Source organism: Galeopterus variegatus, unplaced genomic scaffold, assembly GCF_000696425.1.
Source record: "Galeopterus variegatus unplaced genomic scaffold, G_variegatus-3.0.2 Scaffold6266, whole genome shotgun sequence".
Taxonomy (NCBI): domain Eukaryota; kingdom Metazoa; phylum Chordata; class Mammalia; order Dermoptera; family Cynocephalidae; genus Galeopterus; species Galeopterus variegatus.
This window is the reverse complement of record NW_007732377.1, coordinates 7769-27748: the sequence shown is the minus strand read 5'-3', so window position 1 is coordinate 27748 and position 19980 is coordinate 7769. Positions and strand designations below refer to the sequence as shown.

General features: G+C 41.7%; 1 protein-coding gene across 1 annotated transcript; it reads right to left on the bottom strand.

Moving 5' to 3' along the window:
- Positions 1–18796: 18796 nt before the first annotated feature.
- LOC103606076 (olfactory receptor 10A7-like) lies at positions 18797–19781 on the bottom strand. The gene is given in 2 exon segments (XM_008590672.1): positions 18797–19666; positions 19668–19781. Coding segments are annotated over 2 exon segments (984 nt in total).
- Between the last annotated feature and the right edge of the window lie 199 nt (positions 19782–19980).

Here is a 19980-nt window from a genome sequence, read left to right as displayed (position 1 = left end):
TTTCTTACTAACATTTTCTAAGCTTTATTTTAACAAACAGAGAGAAGCCTTCAGGCTTTTAAGTGTTGAAATTGTAGAGCTAGAACATGCTGCTGATATTTTATCAGATTTTTTCCTATGATTATCTTTTATTTATGGCAAGTGGTACTATTTTTTTCTTCTCTAGAGAGGTATAAAGTTTCTTTTAGAAATAAATTTTGGTAAGAAAAGTAAGTTGGATTAAAGAAAGATGTGAAGTAAACAGCAGGCCAGGCAGCATAGAGGCATAGCAAAAATTTAGAAAATTGTATTTGAGTGTTTGGAGCTTAAGAAATACTAAGCCAATGAATCTTAATCTTACACATGGGGAACTGAGGACCCATGGTTGTTGTTAGAGCTGCAGAGAAGTCTGCGTTGAGCCCACAATAGTGCATGGAGCTGTCTCAGGTACAAAAACAAACATTGGCCCTGTGAGCTACCCAGTGCCCAGGGAGCTACCCTTGGTCTGTTCTAAGAGGCACCTTAAACCTTAAACTCTTTCACAAAGTCTTCCTGGCATAGCTCATCAACTACATCTGCCCCAACTAAACAGCACAGATGGTGTTAATTCTAGCCTGTCTTCTGCCTTTTATGAGGATTTTCTTCAAAGTAAAACAGACACATCATTGAATCCTGGATATGACACTTCCCCTCTAAGATGCCTTTAAGTAAATCACTTAGCCTCTCTAAAACCCAGTTGGCTCATAAATAAATTCTGGGGTTCTGAGTGCCAACGTGAACACTGGAAATAACAGTAATTCCTGTTTTTAACATTTGCCAAGTGTCAAACATTGTTGTGTTATTTATTCGTATTTGTATTTTACTCCCATCACAACACTGAGAGGTAAATATTAATGTTCCCATTATACAGATGTAGAAACTAAGGATCAAAGAGTCCAATAGTTTCCCCCAAATTCTCCCAGCAGTAATTAGTAGAACACAGATTCAACTTCCCAGGTCTGGCTGGCTCTGTACCCCTTGCTTTTCCTCCTCATCCTTTGGCATTTTTTGGTAGTAGTTTAATTTTCTTATTGTTTTTGAAACATGTTGGCCAAAATTGAAAAGAAAATTATTTTTCCACTCTAGGGAGAGAATGTTAGGGCTGGAAAATCTATTGAAGGCATTCAGTTTGACATCCTTATCTTATATAGGTGGAAACTGAAAATATCTACACATATACAAGCACTGTGGTTGATGTTATGATTATATAGTTAGAATGGATCTGAGTTTCCCAAAATGCCATACGTGAAGTGGCTGCAGCTATAACTGCTTAGGATTCTGGACAAAGATTCTACAGGTAGGGCCCTATTTCATCATCCCAATGATCCTCTGCAGTAATGTTTCTTAACCTCATTTTATCAATGAGAAATCAGAGGCTTAGAAAGTAGATGGCATTTATTTGTTCAAGGTCTCCCAGCAAATTATGGAGCTGGTACTCCATTCAGTTTGTTTCACAGATGAAGATCTGCATTCTGAAGCCATATTCACTTGATTACTTCACTGCTGTGGGTCTTAATTCTCTTGATTATAAATATAACCTCATGGAATATTAAATGAAGCAATGAGGTTAACATGCTTGATGTTCAACTGAATTCTGATTCTTTAGGTTGGAACTGCTCCAAGTTCTGAAACAAGTGTCTTGCATCTGCCCTGAGAGTGTCCTCCCATCCCAAGGAAACTGTCCTTGGTCCTGAATATAACCCTCCGGACGAGTAGCTTTAGCCCTGGATGGTGGAGCTACCCTTAGTTTTAAACAAGGACACCTCAAACGCCCTCTTTCATTTCTCTTTCCCTCGCCTCATTGGACTTTTCTCTTCCATTCTTTACTTTCCTGCTTCTGTTCATAATTCTTCTCTTCACCCCTGCTCCAGACTTACCTCTGCCATGAAGTCCCATTGCTCAAGTCTCACAGCCAATCATGTTAGATACCAAGAGGTGTTTTTATGCTTATCTTACAAGAGAAACAATATATTTAATTTCAAAAGACACTTTGAAATTCTGCAGTCAAGAATCAAAGTACTAAAGGACTATTTTGAATTTTTGCCTTATCCTAGAAACATTTGTCAAGCATCCGCAATAAGCTGTGCACTGTGCCAGGCACAGTGAGTGTGTGGAGATGAACAAGATTTGGTCCGTCAAGAGGAGTTTTCTATTTGCTGCTTTCTTATTGGCTACACTTGGAACAGTTACTTAACCTATCTGATTCTCAATAGCCTCTTCTTAAATAATGGATCTAATTTTCCTCATCTCAAATTATATAATACCTCCACCATTAGAGAAGAGTCAGATAGACCTGGCCTTAAATATTAAATCCTCCATTTAATAGCTGTGAGACACTGAACAAGTTACATGTCCTCATAGAGCCTCAGTTTCCTTGTATGCAAACTGGGAATTACTTTAGTACTTAGCTTACAGGCTTGTCACATGCCAAGTTTCTGAACATGGTAAAGAATAAATATTATTTATTATTACTAAATAATATGCCATCCAAAAATAGATACCATCTTTATTACACATGCATTGCTTTATTAATCCAGGATGTAAATCATTCTATTAGTGGAGCATTATTGTATGTGTTTTTCAGAAGAAGAGTTAAAGCTCAGATAGGTACAGAAACTTGACCAAGGTCACACAACTAATAAGTAGCAAATCCAGCAATCAAACCTGGGTCTATTTGATTCTAAAGCCAGTGATCATTTCTCTAGACTTTGCTGCCTCTCTTTGTGAAAGAAGTTACACATGTTTAAATCTGTACAATAAAGCTATTCTTTTGCCTGACCTCCAAATTATATTCCAGTGCTAGCATATTAATCTACTCTAAGAGGAAGCATTCATGTAAACAACAAACAGCAAGGCAAGGTAGAGGTTTGAGGAAGGAGTTGTTACTTTTAGAAGGAAGAACTGGGAAAAATTCAAGCAGGATCTCACATTTTAGCTGCACCTTGAAAAATGAATAGAATTCTGAAAGGTAAAAAGTATGTAGAGTGATGGGCATTTTAGCTGCACCTTGAAAAATGAATAGAATTCTGAAAGGTAAAAAGTATGTAGAGTGATGGAAGAAGGAACTGCCCAGGAAAGAAGGAAGAAGGAAGAAGGAAGAAGGAACTACCCAGGAAGAAGGAACTGCCCCAGCAAAGGCATGCAGGTGTGATCATACTTCTGCCAAACTCACTCAGCTAGTCAGGAGTGCCGTACTAGATTTTCATCTCACAGCCCAGACATTCCTTTTCAATCATCCTTGACAGAAATCTTGGTATGGTAGGAAGAATTCAGGTTTATAATCACATGGACCTGGACTCAAACTCCAAATCCTTCACTGCTTAGTTGTATGAAGTCAAGCACTTTTTACTTACTATTACTGACCCTCAGTTTCTCTATCTGTAAAATAAGAACTGAATATATAACTACATGATAGAATTACCAGGAAGATTAATGGAGATAATGGGAGGAAAGCACTCAACAAAGTGCCTGGAAAAGAGTAGACGTGCTATGAACACCACTTCCATTCTTCTCATTTGATCTTCCCTTCCTCTACCACCCATCCCACAAATGGTCCTTTCAGTCTTCTTACCTGAGTATGTCAAGTAAGATGGGTTTATCAGAAGGGATACAGGATTTCTTCTTCCTTCCTGGGGTCTCTGGTCAGTAACCAGATGACCTGAACACCCACTCAGGGACAGAATATTCAAAAATGGAGCCAGAGGGTCGAGTAGTCAGAAGACAAGAGCGTCTCCTTGAGATCACACCACCGTGAATGGAGCTGTCCTTGGACCTGAGCTCAGACCCCCCCGTGATCCTCCTCACCCCACTACCCACTGCATACTCTGAACTGGGTATTGTCTGGGCAATGCCAAGTTGCCCCCATCCTGATAACCAGCTGAAACGAAAGCTAAGGATCTCTGGGACCTCCTCTAACCTCCGTGGAATTAAAGAACAGATGAGATTTTTTTTTGTCTGAATCTTTATTGGACTTGAAGAAAGAGAGCAAATATATGTCTAACGTAAAAGTCACCTTTAGGTCATATTGATAGGCATACATGATACCCCATCGTGTGATAGAACATGTGACCTGTGCTGGAAACATAAAAATAAGTCAGACTTCATTCCTGTCTCCAAGGTCTGTGGTAAACGCAGGTATAAAAATAGATGAGGACTAGAGATCGAGAAAGCAGAGAGAAAGACTGGTCTAGTCTGAGGCTTACAGGACACTTTCTGAATGCTATGGTAACGAAGCTGAATGTCCAAGAAACCTTCTAAGATTGCCTACATTTAGCCCAAGTCAAGAAACACTCCATATGTATAGACATATACTGAGTCCTAAGTAAGATTTAAAAATAAACACTCTTCCTGTCGCCTTCTGTACAAATTCAGAATTATTCAATATGGCATTTAAGGCCCTTCACAATATAGATCCTAGATGGATTTTCTGCCTCATTTGCACCGTGTTTACTTTCATGCTTCTGTATCTTGGCTTATTCTAATCCCTCTGCCTGAAATAGCCTCTCCTTCCCCATTTCCTACTGGAAAAATGTGATTCACCCTTTGAGGTTGAGTTACTTGGAGAAGCTAAACTTGTCTCCTTTATCACTGACCCTAATCCCCCGCCCCCACCCCTTTTTACTTTCTGGATTTATTTATTTATTTTTGCTGGCAATATATCTGCACTTTATTTAATTTTTAAATTGAAATGTATTGATTATATATATTTGTTGGGTACAGTTATATTTCAGTGCATGTATACAACATGTGATGATCAAATCAGGATAATTAACATATTCATAGTTGCAAAATTGAATCATTTCTTAATGATGAGGACATTTTATCTCCTCTCTTCTAGGTAATTGAGAACATGCAGTAAGTTATTGTTAGATGCCTAGCTTGGCTGAACACCAATAGAGCTTATTTTTCCCATATAGCCTTTTTGTGTCCATTAATCCCCCTCTCACTATACCCATAACCCACTTCTTTTCTCCTGCCTCTAGTAGCTATAGTTCTGCTCTCTCCTTCTGAAAGTTAAACTTATTTTTAATTTTTCTTTAGCTCCTATGTATGAGTGAGAACATGTGGTACTTCTCTTTCTATATCTCGCTTATTTCATAACTTTCCAAGCTAATCCATGCTGCTGCAAATAGCAGAATTTCATTTTTTTTATGGCTGAGAAGTTTTCCATTGTGTATACGTACCACATTTTCCTTATCCAATTGTCCATTGATGAACATTCAGGTTGGTTCCAAATCATGGCTATTGTGAATAGAGCTGCAATAAACATGGGAGTGCAGGTATCTCTTTGAAATGTTGATTTCCATTCCTTTGGGTATATACCCAGTGGTGGGATTGCTGGATTGTATAGTAGTTCTATCTATAGTTGTTTGAGAAATCTCCATACTGTTTTCCATAATGGCTGTACTAATTTACAATCCTACCCACAGTGTATAAGGCATATACTAGCATATACATTTCCTGCATCCTCACCAGCATTTATTATTTTCTGTCTTTTTGATAATAGCCATTCTAACTGGGGTGAGATAATATCTCATGGTGATTTTGGTGATTTTGATGGTTTCTATTTGCATTTCTCCAATGATTAGTGATGTTGAGCATGTTTTCATATATCTGTTGGCCATTTGTATGTCTTCTCTTGAGAAATGTCTATTCAGCTCATTTGCCGATTTTTAAATCAGATTATCAGATTTTCTTTTGAACTATTGAGTTGTTGGAGTTCCTTGTATATTCTGAATATTAATTCCTTTTCAGATGCATAGTTTGCAAATATATCCTCCCATTCTGCAGATTGTCTTTTTGCTCTGTTGATGGTTTCCCTTGCTGTGCAGAGGCTTTTTAGTTTGTTATAATCTCATTTGATTATTTTTGCTTTTGTTGCCTGTGCTTTTGAGGTCTTTCCTATTCATGAAGTCTTTGCCCAGTCCTATGTCCTGAAGCATTTCCCCTGTGTTTTCTTCTAGAAGTTTTATAGTTTCAGGTCTTACATTTAAGTATTTCATCTATTTTGACTTGATTTTGGTATATGGTTTGAGACAGGGGTCCAGTTTCATTCTTCTTCACGTGGATATCCAGTTTTTCCAGCACCATTCATTGAAAAGACTGTTCTTTCCCCAGTGTATGTTGTCAGTGACTTTGTTGAAGATCAGTTGGTTGTACACACCCAGATTAATTTCTTGGTTCTCTATTCCATTCCATTGGTCCATTTGACTGTTTTTATGCCAGTGTCATGCTGTTTTGATTACTGCAACTTTGTAGTATATTGGGAAGCCAGGTAGTCAATGTCTCCAGCTTTATTCTGTTTGTCCAGGATTGCCTTAGCTATTCCAGGCCTTTTGTTTTCCATATGAACATTAGGATTGGTTTTTTTCTGTTTCTGTGAAAAATGTCATGGGTATTTTGATCAGGATTTCATTGAATCTGTAGACTGCTTTGGGTAATATGAACATTTTCACAACATAAATTCTTAGAATCCAGGAATATGGAATATCTTTCCATTTCCTTATGTCTTCTTTAATTTCTTTCATTAGGATTTTATAGTTTTCAGTGTAGCAACCTGTTTCACCTACTTGGTTAAACTTATTCCTAGGTATTCTATTTTTTTTTTTTTTGGTAGCTATTATAAATGAGCTTGCTTTCTTGATCAATTTTTCTGCTAGTTCATTGCTTCTGTATAGAAACACTACTGGTTTCTGCACATGATTTTGTACTCTCCAACTTTACTGATTTTGTTTAGCAGTTCCAAGGGTTTTTTGGTAGAGTCTTTAGATTTTTCTACATATAAGATCATGTCATCTGCAAACAGAGCCAACATCAGGATGATGTTAGCTGTGGCCTTGTCATATATGACTTCTACTGTGTAGAGGTACTTTTATTGCTCAGGATTGCTTTGGCTATTTGGGGTTTTTTGTTGTTCCATATAAATTATCAGGGTGATGCTGGCCTCATAGAATGAGTTTGGAAGAATGGCCTCTGTTTCAATTTTTTGGAATAGTTTGAAGAGAATTAGCATTAATTCCTCTTTCAAGGGTTGGTAGAATTCAGCAGTAAATCCGTCTGGTCCTGGGCTTTTCTTTGTTGGGGGACTGCTGATTACTGATTCAATCTTATTGCATGTTATTGGTCTGTTCAGTTTTTCTATGTCTTCTTTATTCAGTCTTGGTAACTTGTATGTGTCCAGAAATTTATCCATTTCCTCTAGGTTTTCAAATTTGTTGCTATATAGTTGTTCATAATAGTTCTAATGATTCTTTGTATTTCTGTGGTATTGGTTGTCATGTCCCCATTTTCATTCCTAATTTTTGTTCTTTGAGTTTTTTCTTCTTCCACTATTATTTCATTGAATTTGTTTTCAATGCCTTTTCCTTTCTCCTCCTCTTCTGGAACACCCATGATTCAGATGTTCGTGTGCTTCAGATTGTCTTTTAGCTCTCTTAGATTTTCTTCATTTTTTAAAATTCTCTTTGTTTCTCTTTCTTTCTTTCTTGTTTTGTCCACCTGGGTTATTTAAAAAAAACCACCTTCCAGATCAGAAATTCTTTCTTCTTCTTGCTCTAGCTGACCTTTTAAACTCTCAGTTGTGTTTTTAATTTCTTTGAATGAATCCTTCAGTTCCAGAAGCTCTGATACATTCTTTTCTATGGCATTAATCTCCTTGTTCATTTCCTCTTTCAGATCCTGGATACTTTTTCTCATTTCATCATGTTATCTAACTGAGTCTCCTTGTATCTCATTGAGTTTTTTAAGTTTGCTGCTTGGGATTCCTTTTCAGTCATGTCAAGGACTTCCTGCTCTATACAGTATGATACTCGAGAAGAATTAAATTCCTTTCATCGTGTCACATTTTTTCTGTTGTTGTCTTTTCATATTTCTAGTATCTCTGCATTGGTGCCTACTCATCTGGCAGAGCAGTTGCTTTTTCTAGGACTCTGGAGTGGGCTTCGAGGAGAGGGAGTTCCTGTTGTAGATGTGTTTTATAATGACCATTGAGTGGAGTATTTTAGTATTGCTTCCAGGTAGATGCAGAACTATAGTCTATATGTGTGTACTTCAGTCAAATTCAGTGTTGGAATTGCATGTGAGTGCCTTTGTTGTCTCACATGTGGTCCCTGGGGCACTTAGCAATTCCTTGCTGAGGTTGGTGACACTGTGTTTCTTCATCCAGGATGTGGGTGAGCTGTCAAATTCTTGGGGGAAGTGCTTTCATGCCCTGTCAATCTTTGACTGTTGTGGGTGATGTTGGGCAGGCCTGTTGGCACCCTGGCTAGCTTTCCCTGACCCTGATGGGTGCACTGGGGTCTACTGGTGCTCCTTAGCTTGAATGGGTGACCCTGGGAAGATTTTCTCTTTCTTCTTTCCTACAGGCAGATGCTCCTTCTGGGACCTTGCTTCCCCAGGTGGGCGATGGGTTGGTAGTGATTGGGAATTTTCTGCCTCACTCTATTTGAGTATCCTGGGTTTCTGTATCCTCAGTGGGGTCTGAATGTGTCTCTCCCTGGGTGAAGGCAGTCCAGTGGGCTTCACACATACCTCCCACCTCTAGGTGTGCTACCGCACATAGCAGTGTAATTCCCCCTGTGGGTTGGGTCACTGGGTCATGGGTCTGTGCTCACTCACCTCTTTCCCTGGGCTCCACTGGTGACTCTCCTTTTGTCTATCCCTTATAGGTCTGCCTATAAAGCATAGGTGGCTGCTGGTGTAGCAGAGGTGGCAGTTTCTGTGGCAGTGGTTGTCGGACCACTCATTCAATACTGGTGTCTGTGGCAGTGCAGGGAGCGCTGCTGCCAGCAAGGCAGCTAGTGAGGTGGTGCCATCAGTTGGGGGCTTGCTGATAGGGCATGCAACTTTCCAGGGGCCAGCAAGGTGACTAGTCAGGTGGCATCAGTCACGGGGCTTGCAGTCTATATCTCTCCCAATACTTGGAAAGTTCTCAGGTATTGTTTCATTAAATAGATTTCAGTGGCTTTTCCTTTCTCTTCCCCTTTTGGAACACCCATAATATGGATGTTTGTATTCTTAAGGCTATCCCATAGATCTCATAAGCTCTCTTCATTCAAAAAGAATCATTTTTCTTTTTGTCTACCTGGGTTATTTCAAAAAGCCTGTCTTCGAGTTCAGAAATTCTTTCTTTTGCTTACACTAACAAGTTGCTTAAGCTCTCACTTGTATTTTTTATTTCATTGAATTAATTATTCAGTTCCTGGATTTCTGCTTGCTTCTTTTTAAAGATATCTGTCTTGTTGTTAAATTTGTTCTTCAGATCCTGGATTGCTTTTCCCTCATTTAGTTGTGTTGTTTATCTGTATTTTCTTGCTTCTCATTGAGTTTCCTTAAGATTATTGTTTGGAATTCCTTTTCAGGCATTTTATAGGTTTCCTTTTCTTTGAGGTCTGGTACTAGAGAATTATTGTATTCCTTTTGGAGTGTTATATTTTCTTGTTTTTTTTTTTCATATTTTTAGTGTCCCTACATTAATCTCTGGGCATCTGGTAGAGCAGCTGATGCTTCTAACACTCTTGACTAGCTTTTGAGGGGAAAGACTTGCTCTATAGTGGCAGTTGTGTAGGGCATTTAAGGTTTGATTCCAGGTAAATGCAGTAGTGTAGCCTCCATGTGACTTCTTCAACTGTATTTGATGTCAGAGTAGTCTGTGAGTACATCCATGGCCTAGGTGCTGGGGCACTTGTCAATTCCTCACTGAAGTAAATGACACTGGGCTGGGTCACCAGGGTCATGGGTAAGGTCTTGAGCTCTTGGAAGAAGCATTGGGATGCTCTACTGTTCTTCAGCTGGAGTGGGTTACCCTGGGAAGAATTTCTGGGGTCTTAATTAGAACCTTGGACTTTGAGGGAGACAGTAAGGTGCTCACCAGCTCCTCAACTATAGTGGGTGACACAGCAGAGTCACTGGGGCTCTGGGATGGGCCCTGAACACACAAAAGAAGCATTGGGGCACTCTGCAGCTGAAGTGGATGACAGTGAGCAAGGTCACTAGGGTTGTGGGTGGGACCTTGTTCCCCCAAGAGAGATGCTGGAGTGCTCTGCAGCTTCACTGTTGAAGTGGGCTGCTCTGTATGAGGTCACTGAGTTTATGTGTGGGGCCCTGTGCCCTCAAAGGGGATACTGGGTTGCTCTGCAGCATCACTGTTGGAGTGAGATACTCTGGGCAAGGTTGTAACAGTTTGGGGTGGGTCTCTTTTCCACCAAGAGAAATGCTGGGTTGCTCTGCAACTTCTCAGCTGGAGTGGCCCCTATGGATAAGATCTCTAAGGTAATAGGCAAGACCTTATGCCTCCAAGTGAGATGCTAGGGCTCTCTGTAGCTGCTTAGATGAAGTAGGCCACTCTAAGTAAGGTCACTGCAGTTGTAGGCAGGTGACTGTGGCCCCAAGAAAGGAACTTGGTTACTTGGTAATCTCCTCAGCTGGATCAAAGCTGCCATGTCTGAGGTCATTGGGGCTGTGGGCAGTCCCACGTTCACTGAAGAGAGATGCTGGGTTGATCTGCAGCCTCCCAGCTGGAAGGCCTGAGTGGGCTCACTAAAGCTGTGGATGGGGCTGTGTGCCCCCAAGTTGTGAGTTCAGGCCCTCCACAATTTCCCCACTGGAGTTCTGGGTCTAAGAAAGACTGCTGGAACCAGGGAGGGTCTCAGTGCTGTTATGAGGTGCACAAACACTTCACTGAAGGGAGCACTACCAGCAGTGGCAGAAGGCCCTGATTGACTGGCTCTCAGTCTCCCCAAAGTGCATACCCTTGTGCCCTTAAGAGATATTTTGGGTCCTTCTTCAGCCCCCTTGCTTGGGTGGTGGTGGTCTGTGCCCCAGACACAGGTGTGTGGTGCCTCCAGAAGCCCCCTGCTGGTGTGTGCATGTCTGTGTGGGTCCTCTGGAGCCATGTAGGCATTCAGTGTGGCTGTGAGCAGGAGCTTCACTGAAGAGATCAGAGCTGCCATAAGTGGCAGAAGGCCCTGATCAGTTCACCTTCTGGCTCTGGAAAGTATATGCACTGACCCTCTCTGTCCTGAGGGTGACCCCCTCACTGCATTGGACTGCCTGTTCCCAGGGTATGGGGCACTGAGTGGGCTTAGGTACCAGCAACCTGGCACAATGATGGTGCCTCAGGGCTGTGGAAATACTGGGGCTATTGGGTCACAAGGCAAAATGAACTCAAGTGTTTTCCCTGATCCCCAAATGGTGACTGCTGCAGCAGCCTGGTACCTGGAGCATAGGGGTGGCTCAGAATAAACTCCTTCCCTGGATGAATGCAGTCGCATGGGCTCCCAGCAACTTCCCACACTGGACATGTGGTCCATAAGGGTTGCATGGATCCCATGGCTTGGCCAGCTCCACAGTGCTGTGTTCACTTACCACCACCCCCAAACCCTGCAGGCAGAAACTCCTCCAGTATCCTTGCTGCTTCCTGCTGCAGGATGTGGTGGTGGAGGCCAGTTATTTTTTGCAGTCCTCTATGTGGCTACCTTGAGTTTCCATGCTCACCAATGTCTCTGCTACTCCTTTAATGTGTTCCAGTGCTCTCCTTTAGTTATTTTCATCCAAGCATAGTTGAATATTCGTTGTTTTGTCTTTGTGGGAGACAAGGGCAGTGGGAACTTCCAGTTAGCCATCTTGCTCTACCTCCCTTGGGGTTTTTTTGTCAGTGTGGTAAAATACACATAAATTTATCATCTTAACTATTTTTAAGTGAAAGGTCCAGTGGCATTAGTATATTCATATTGTTCTGCAACCATGACCACCGTCTGTCTCCAAGATTCTTTTCATCTTGCACAACTGAAACTCTGTGCCCAGTGAACAATAACTATCCATTCTCCTCTTCTCTTAACCCCTGACAAGCACTATTTTTCTTTTGTGTCAACTACTGAATAAATTTGACTACTCAAGTACCTCATACAAATGGAATCATATGCTGTTTTTCTTTTTGTGACTAGAATATTTCACTTAGCATAATGTTCAAGGTTTATGCGTGTTGTAGGATATCTCAGAATTTCCTTCCTTTTTAAGGCTGAATAATGTTCTATTGTGTGGATATAGCATGTTTTGCATGTCCATTCATATATCAATGGACACTTGGGTTGCTTCCACCTTTTACTTTTTTTCTTTTCTTTCTTTCTTTCTTTCTTTCTTTATTTTTTTTTTTTCCCTGACCAGTAAGGGGATCGCAACCCTCAGCACGGTGTGGTCTGCACCACGCTCAGCCAGTGAGCGCACCAGCCATCCCTATATAGGATCCGAACCTGCAGCCTCGGCGTTATGAGCGCCACACTCTCCCTAGTGAGCCACGGGGCCGGCCCTGCTTGCACCTTTTAACTATCATGAATTACGCTGCTATGAACATGGGTATACAAAGATCTCTTTAAGATCAATCTTTCAGTTCTTTTGTGACCACAAATCCCCTTTTTCTCAATGTTGCCTGGGGCTAGTTGGATGTCTTGGACTAGTTAGAGTACATGGGCATGAGAATGTCTTCCAGTAACTGATATGCTCTGCTGAGAGTAACTATGGTGGCTGTTTCTATCCAAAGAAGCTCAGCTCAGCAAGTTGGGGCAAGGAAATGAATATAAGGCAAACCATATATAAATAAGGCAACTATAAGAGTGAGGGCTTTGCAGGAAGAGTCAGGTTAAAATCCTGACTGTGCCAGATACTAGTTGTGAGAAAATGTTTCTCCTCTAGCTGGATATTTTGTGTTAAATATCACCAACATCTTCCTACTTTAGTAATTAAGGGTTTTGCATGAGTTTTCTACCAAAATAAAAATGGGGGGGGGGTGGGGAGCAACCTACTTGGAGGGAGTTTTATCATAATTGTTGCAATTATGAAAGAAATATTTGCTTTTTGTAAGAAATTTAAATCTGATAGAAATAAATATTCCCTTTCCCATTTTAAACCAAATATCCAGATATTAAATAGGAAACAACTGTTAGATATCTTTCCAGAAATTACTCTGCAAACAAATATATATAATACATATATATATTTGTTTTTCATAAATGATATACTATGTATGCATATTCATGTATTATTTATTTGTTTAAGCCTATATCATGATTCATTTTACTATATCAGTATATATAGGCCTCCCTGATCATTTTAAAGGTTATATAGTATTCTATGGTGCATTATGTACCGCAATTTATCAGTTCTAGTATTATAAATTTTGGTTGTTTCACATCTTTGCCATTTTAAGCAATTTTGAAATGCAAATTCGTGTACAAGTATCCTTATATGTCTATGGAAATATATTTTTAAGGTAAAAGTTTAGAAGTAACATTTTTGGATCAAAAGAGATATACAATATAACTGTTGACATAAACTGCCAAATTGTTCCTTAGAAGTTCTTTTACATGTATCTTCTTATCAATAGTGAATGAGAAAAGGAAATATTCCTAATAAAGACTCACTCTATGGACTGAACATCTGTGTCTCTTCCTTCCTCCCACCCCCAAATTCATATGTTGAAGCCCTCAATCCCCAGTGGGATTGTTTTTGGAGGTGGGGCCTTTGGGAGGTAATTAAGGTTAGATTAGATCATGAGGGTAGGGCCCTAATGATGAGATTAATGCCCATATAAAGAGAGAAAGAGAAACGAGATCTCTCTCTTCACCATGTGGAGTCATAGCAAAAAAGTGACTGTCTGCAAAACAGGAAGCAGGTCTTCACCAGAAACCAAATCTACTGACACCTTGATCGTGAAGTTCTCAGCCTCCAGAACTGTGATAAATAAGTGTCTGTTACTTAAGCCACCCCATCTGTGGTATTTTGTTATATATCATGTACAAACTGACTAAGACAACTTAATGGAGTACTATCAGACAAGCAATTCTGTATTGCACTATGAGATCCTTGAAGACAAGACATTATTTTATTCCTCTTTTATGCATGGAACTCAGCACTGTACTACTACATAAGTATTTGAAGGAAAGAAAAGGGAAGGAAAGGGAAGAAGGAGGAAAGGAAAAAGGGAGGGAAGAAGGGAGGTAAAAAGGAAGGAAGGAAGGAAGGAAGGAAGGAAGGAAGGAAGGAAGGAAGGAAGGAAGGAAGGAAGGAAGGAAAGCAGACTGTTATTCTGAGAGGAGTATGGGGTGGGACAAGCATGACTCTCAGCAGCAGGAAATGGATCTGAAGAACTGACATGAACTCCAAGCTCTGTATGTGCTCATCTGACCAAAGGCCATGGGTTGTGGCTCAGGGAAGAGGATGAGACAGGCATGGACTGAATTTAGGACTCTGACAGCTTCTCTGATATCTTGGAAAGGCTCTTTCAGTTGCAAGTGGAAAAAATCAAACTTAAATTGATTAGGATAAAAATTGGAATTTATTGACTATTGAATTCAACATCTGAAGTAATATGGCACAGGAAACCCAGATGAACAATAACATCATGATCCAGTGTCTTTCTCCATCTCGTGAATCTTCTTGCCTCTCTATGGGTTTTATTGTAGATATTCTTCTGTGGGCCTCTTGGGAGATTCAAACCTGTATCTCACCAGTATCGAGTGCCACAGAAAGAGAATTCATCTTGCCCCAGTAGGACGAACACAAATCTTGAAATTTATTTTGATTGAACTGACCTTGAGTCCTATTGCAAACTCAGAAACAAAAATTGCTCATGGAGATCACATACACTAAGTGGCTTCTGAGCAGGGTCAACGCCAACCGAAACAGCTAGTATAAGAAGTGATATCTCCTTCAAAAAAATAAATAAGTAAAGAGAACTAGAAGAGCTATTGGCCAGGAGGAGAAGGGGAAGTGAGCAATAGGTATATCTCAGAAGGAGACCTCAGGCCTCTCAAAGAGACAGAGTCCTGAGAAACATATATGTATATTCATTCATTGCTCATTCTTTATGTAAACATTTATTGAGTGACATGGTGCCAGGTGCTGAGGATAAAATAGTGAGTATAAGAAGACACGGTCAACTTGGAGTTAGTGGGAATGGCAGACATGAGTGAAGATATGACACAGATACAAGTAAAATTGCAGTGGGGAGAGTGCTGGGAAGGAGGGGGATGTGAAGCTACACACACTTGAGATAGATTTTATTTAGGGTACTTGGGATGGTTTGCCTGTGGGAAAGTTCTTGAACTGAGATCTCAAGGGGGAGTAGGTGGTAACCGGGTATATTAGTTTACTAGGGCTGCTGCAACAAAGTGCCAAAGATGACATAGCTTAAAAGACAGAAAGTGATTTTCTCACAGTTCCGCATGCTGGAAGTCTGAAATCAAGGTGTGGGCAGGGTTGGTTACTTTTGAGACTTCTCTCCTTGGCTTGTAGGTGACTTTCTCATCCCTGTGTACTTACATCATCTTTCCTCTCTTCTTATAAGGACACCAGTTATATTGGATCAAGACCAACCCTAATGACCTCATTTTTGACTTAATTGCCTCTTTAAAGACCCCATCTCCAAATAGAGTCACATTCTGAGTTACTTGGGGCAGGGATTTTAACATATAAATGAGGAGATACAATTCAACCCATAACACCAGGCAAAGGTGGTGAGGATAGAAGTAACAGTACGTGAAAATGCCCTGTGGTAGAGAAAGCATGAAACATGAGAGGAACCAAAAAATGGTCAACATGGCTGGAGCAGAAAATGAAAAGGACATAAATCTGCACACTTGAGATAGATTTTATTTAGGGTACTTGGGATGGTTTGCCTGTGGGAAAATTCTTGAACTGAGATCTCAAGGGGGAGTAGGTGGTAACCGGGAATATTAGTTTACTAGGGCTGCTGCAACAAAGTGCCAAAGATGACATAGCTTAAAAGACAGAAAGTGATTTTCTCACAGTTCCGCATGCTGGAAGTCTGAAATCAAGGTGTGGGCAGGGTTGGTTACTTTTGAGACTTCTCTCCTTGGCTTGTAGGTGACTTTCTCATCCCTGTGTACTTACATCATCTTTCCTCTCTTCTTATAAGGACACCAGTTATATTGGATCAAGACCAACCCTAATGACCTCATTTTTGACTTAATTGCCTCTTTAAAGACCCCATCTCCAAATAGAGTCACATTCTGAGTTACTTGGGGCAGGGATTTTAACATATAAATGAGGAGATACAATTCAACCCATAACACCAGGCAAAGGTGGTGAGGATAGGAGTAACAGTACGTGAAAATGCCCTGTGGTAGAGAAAGCATGAAACATGAGAGGAACCAAAAAATGGTCAACATGGCTGGAGCAGAAAACGAAAAGGACATAAATCTAACTCTTACCCAAGCTGTTGGTGAAACTAGATCTGGAAAAATAATTGCAATAACACAACAAGATACTAAAAGTGCAGACAAAATCTGAGGCCGTGTCCCAGCCTCTGGTGGAAATTACTCCTTCATATTCTTTGATTCCACAATTCCCTTCTGAGAATCAATCTTGTGAATGAAACAATAACTATACGCAAAGCCTATTGTGCCAGAATGTTAATGACAATTTTAAATCAGCAAAAATGTATAAGAAGCAATAGAGGAATAGTTAAATAAATAGACAGCTGAGGGAGGCAAGGCACTTGCTAAATACAAGGAAAATGTAATATGTCCTATGATAAATACAGGTGAAGGACTGCAGACATTCATAGGAGAAAAAAAACACACAGCTGAATTGATCGGGTTTCTTTGTGTTGCAAGTGACAGAAATCCAACCAACATTAATGGTTTCTCACCCCTAAGAAAAAAAGAAATTTTTTGGCTTATGCAGTTGAAAAACCCAAGGTGTAGCACTGCCTTCAGGTATGGCTAGATCCAGGGGCTCAGCATATTCTTGAAATCCAACCAACATTAATGGTTTCTCACCCCTAAGAAAAAAAGAAATTTTTTGGCTTATGTAGTTGAAAAACCCAAGGTGTAGCACTGCCTTCAGGTATGGCTAGATCCAGGGACTCAGCATTATTCTTAGGGCTAGATTTCTCTCCTTCAATTTTACTTGTTACATGTTAGTCCCTTTCTCAGACTAAATATGGTGACAAGAAGATGAACAGCCATTTCATCCCTGATCTCAAATTTACATAAATTAGGAAAGAGGGCATATTTTCTAGTCATTCCCACAAAAATCATGAGACACTTATTGGCCATGTGGAACAGATTTCTGGGTGGTCTTACAACAATCCAGTTCTTCCCCATTTTTCTCCTGTAGTTCTCAAGAATAACTGTAGAATGTGCTAGAAATGCAACATCCTAAGATGGGGTGGGGGCTGGCCAGAACAGCCTAACCCCCCTAGAAACAAGATTTCCATCAAGGCTTTGGCCCAGCTTGTCGCGTGTGCCCCAGGATACAAAACCCAGACTGGTTTGCTTTCCAGGGTCCCTCATCTGCAGTGCAAGTGGGTCATGTGCAGACAAGATTCCATTCACCCCAGGCAGCTCCCCTGAGTCTTGGGGGACCAGCTCTCAATGAATCCAAGACTTCTGTTGTTTCCTGTTGCCTATCTGTTAAATAATAAACCCACTTCACATAACTTGCTGTGTGTGTGTTGGGGTAGGGGTGGGGGTGTCTGTCTGACCAGACTCAAGCAACGTGATGACCTATGCACAGTGAATTTGCTTCATAGGTCAAGCCTAGTCACAAACTACAACCTGAGCTTGATCACAAAAAAGAATTTTGTTGGCTCATGCAATGGAACTAGCAGCCCAGGAATAGATCTAGCCTGAAGAATGGCCGGATCCAGGTGCTCAAGCAATATCATCTCTTTATACTATCAGCTCAAATTTTTTCAGAGTTGATTTCACTACAAGGCAGGCCCTCAAGTTGGCAGGTATAGTAGATAGAATAATACACACACACACACACACACACACACACACCCTGCCTGATGTCCATGTCCTAATATCCACAGTTTCTGAAAATGTTGCCTTACATGGCAAAGAGACTTTGCAGATAGATTAAATTAAGAATCTTGAGATGGAGAGATTACCCTGGATTATTTAGGTGGGCTTGGTGTGATCACAAGGGCCCTTAAAAGTAAGAGAGGGAGGCAGAAGGGGTAAGAGTGATGGAACGTGAGAAGAACTCAACCCACCATTGCTGGCTTTGGAAATGGAGAAAGGGGTCATGAACCAAGGAACGTGGGTGGCCTGTAGATGCTGCAAAAAATAAGGAAATTGATATATTTTACTACAGACTCCAGAAATGAATGCAGCCCTGCCAACAACTAGATTTTAATCCACGTCAGACTTCTGACCTCCAGAACTGCAAGGTAATATATTTGTGTTGCTTTAAGTCATTGAGTTTGTGGCAATTTGTTACAACAGCCATAGAAAACCAATACAACCTCCATGTACAGTTGCCAGAAAAAATGAAGGACACACAGTTAAATTTTAACTTCAGATAAACAAATTATTTCTAAGTATAAGTATGTCCCACATGATATTTGGGACATACTTATACTCAGAAATAACGGCAAAAAAATATCACATGGGATGTATTCATACTCAAATCAATTTCTTGTTTATCTGACATTGAAATTTAACTGGACTTCTCGTGTTTTTATTTGCTAATGCTGGCAATGCTACTTCCACAGGAACTGTGCTATTACCACCCTTTTGAAGACGGATCCAGCCCATGCTCCACTAATAGAAACAGAACCTTATCATACTCAACAAACTGAGCATGCAGGAATGACAGCTGGATTAAAGATAGCCATTAGGGAGATGTGTCATTGCTGGAACAAAGACACATCAGAAAAGTTCAGTTTGATGCACATTGAGATGCCTATGGACCACTCTGGTAGCACTGTCCAGCCGGTAGTTGGATAAATGGTTCTGCAGTCATGGAGAGGTCATGGAATATGAGTCACTCTTCTTTGAACACACACTCGCCCCAAGGCAGCCTTCACCTCCTTGTTCTGCAGGCTGTAGATGAGAGGGTTGAGCATGGGAGTCACCAGGGTGTAGGACAGGGACACCACCTGCTTGCTCTCTGGGGAGTAGCTGGCCTTGGGTTGCAAGTGGATGACCCCCGTTGTGCTGTAAAACAGAGTCACCACGATAAGGTGGGAGGCACATGTGGACAGGGCCTTGTGGCGCCCAGTGGCTGATGGCATCCGTAGGACTGTGGTCAGAATCTTGGTGTAGGATGTGGCTATCAGACAGAAAGGAACAATCATAACCAACACCGTGGCCACCAACACATTGGTCTCGAAGACCCTGGTGTCCGCACACACCAGGCTCAGGAGAGGAGCAATGTCACAGAAGAAGTGGTGGATACTATGCGGCCCACAGAAAGGGAAGTGGAACAGCCAGAGGGTAAAGACCAGCGACACAGGGACTCCCGCCAGCCAGCAAGCGGCAACTAGCAGGTGGCACAGCCTTGCGCTCATGATGGCTCCATAGCGCAGGGGCCTACAGATGGCCACGTAGCGGTCCCAGGCCATGGCAGTCAGGAGGAAGCACTCAGATGTGACACACGACAGCACCAGCAGCAGCTGCAGGGCACAGCCCGCAGGTGACACACCCCGCCCCGGCCGTAGCAGGGTCATCAGCAGCCGGGGCACTATGTCCAGTGAGAAGCAGATCTCCACGAGGGCCAGCTGGCGCAGGAAGAAGTACATGGGCGCGCGCAGGGCCGAGTCCAGGCTGGTCAGCAGCACGATGAGTGCGTTGCCCAGAAGCGTGAGCAGGAACATGGCCAGGAAGAGCGAGGCGAGCAGCTGGCCTCAGTGCAGGTACGTGAGTGAAGCCCAGCAGGACGAACTCGCGGGCCAAGCTCTGGTTGGCCCAGGGCAGGGCTCTGGGGATGCCCGGGGGGGTCCAGGTCACAGGCATGGACCCAGGTGTGCGGGGGACCTTGTTCAAGTGGGCGAAGGAAACCTGGGGGAGAGGAAGAGGGAAGGAGAAGCCAGTGAATGGAGAATTGCTCCTGCCTCGCCTCTGTTCCCTGCAGCACATGCGGTGCAGAGGCCAGAGGGGTCTTATCAAAAGGCAAATCATTGGAGTGCAGGTTTCCCTTCAACACGATGATTCC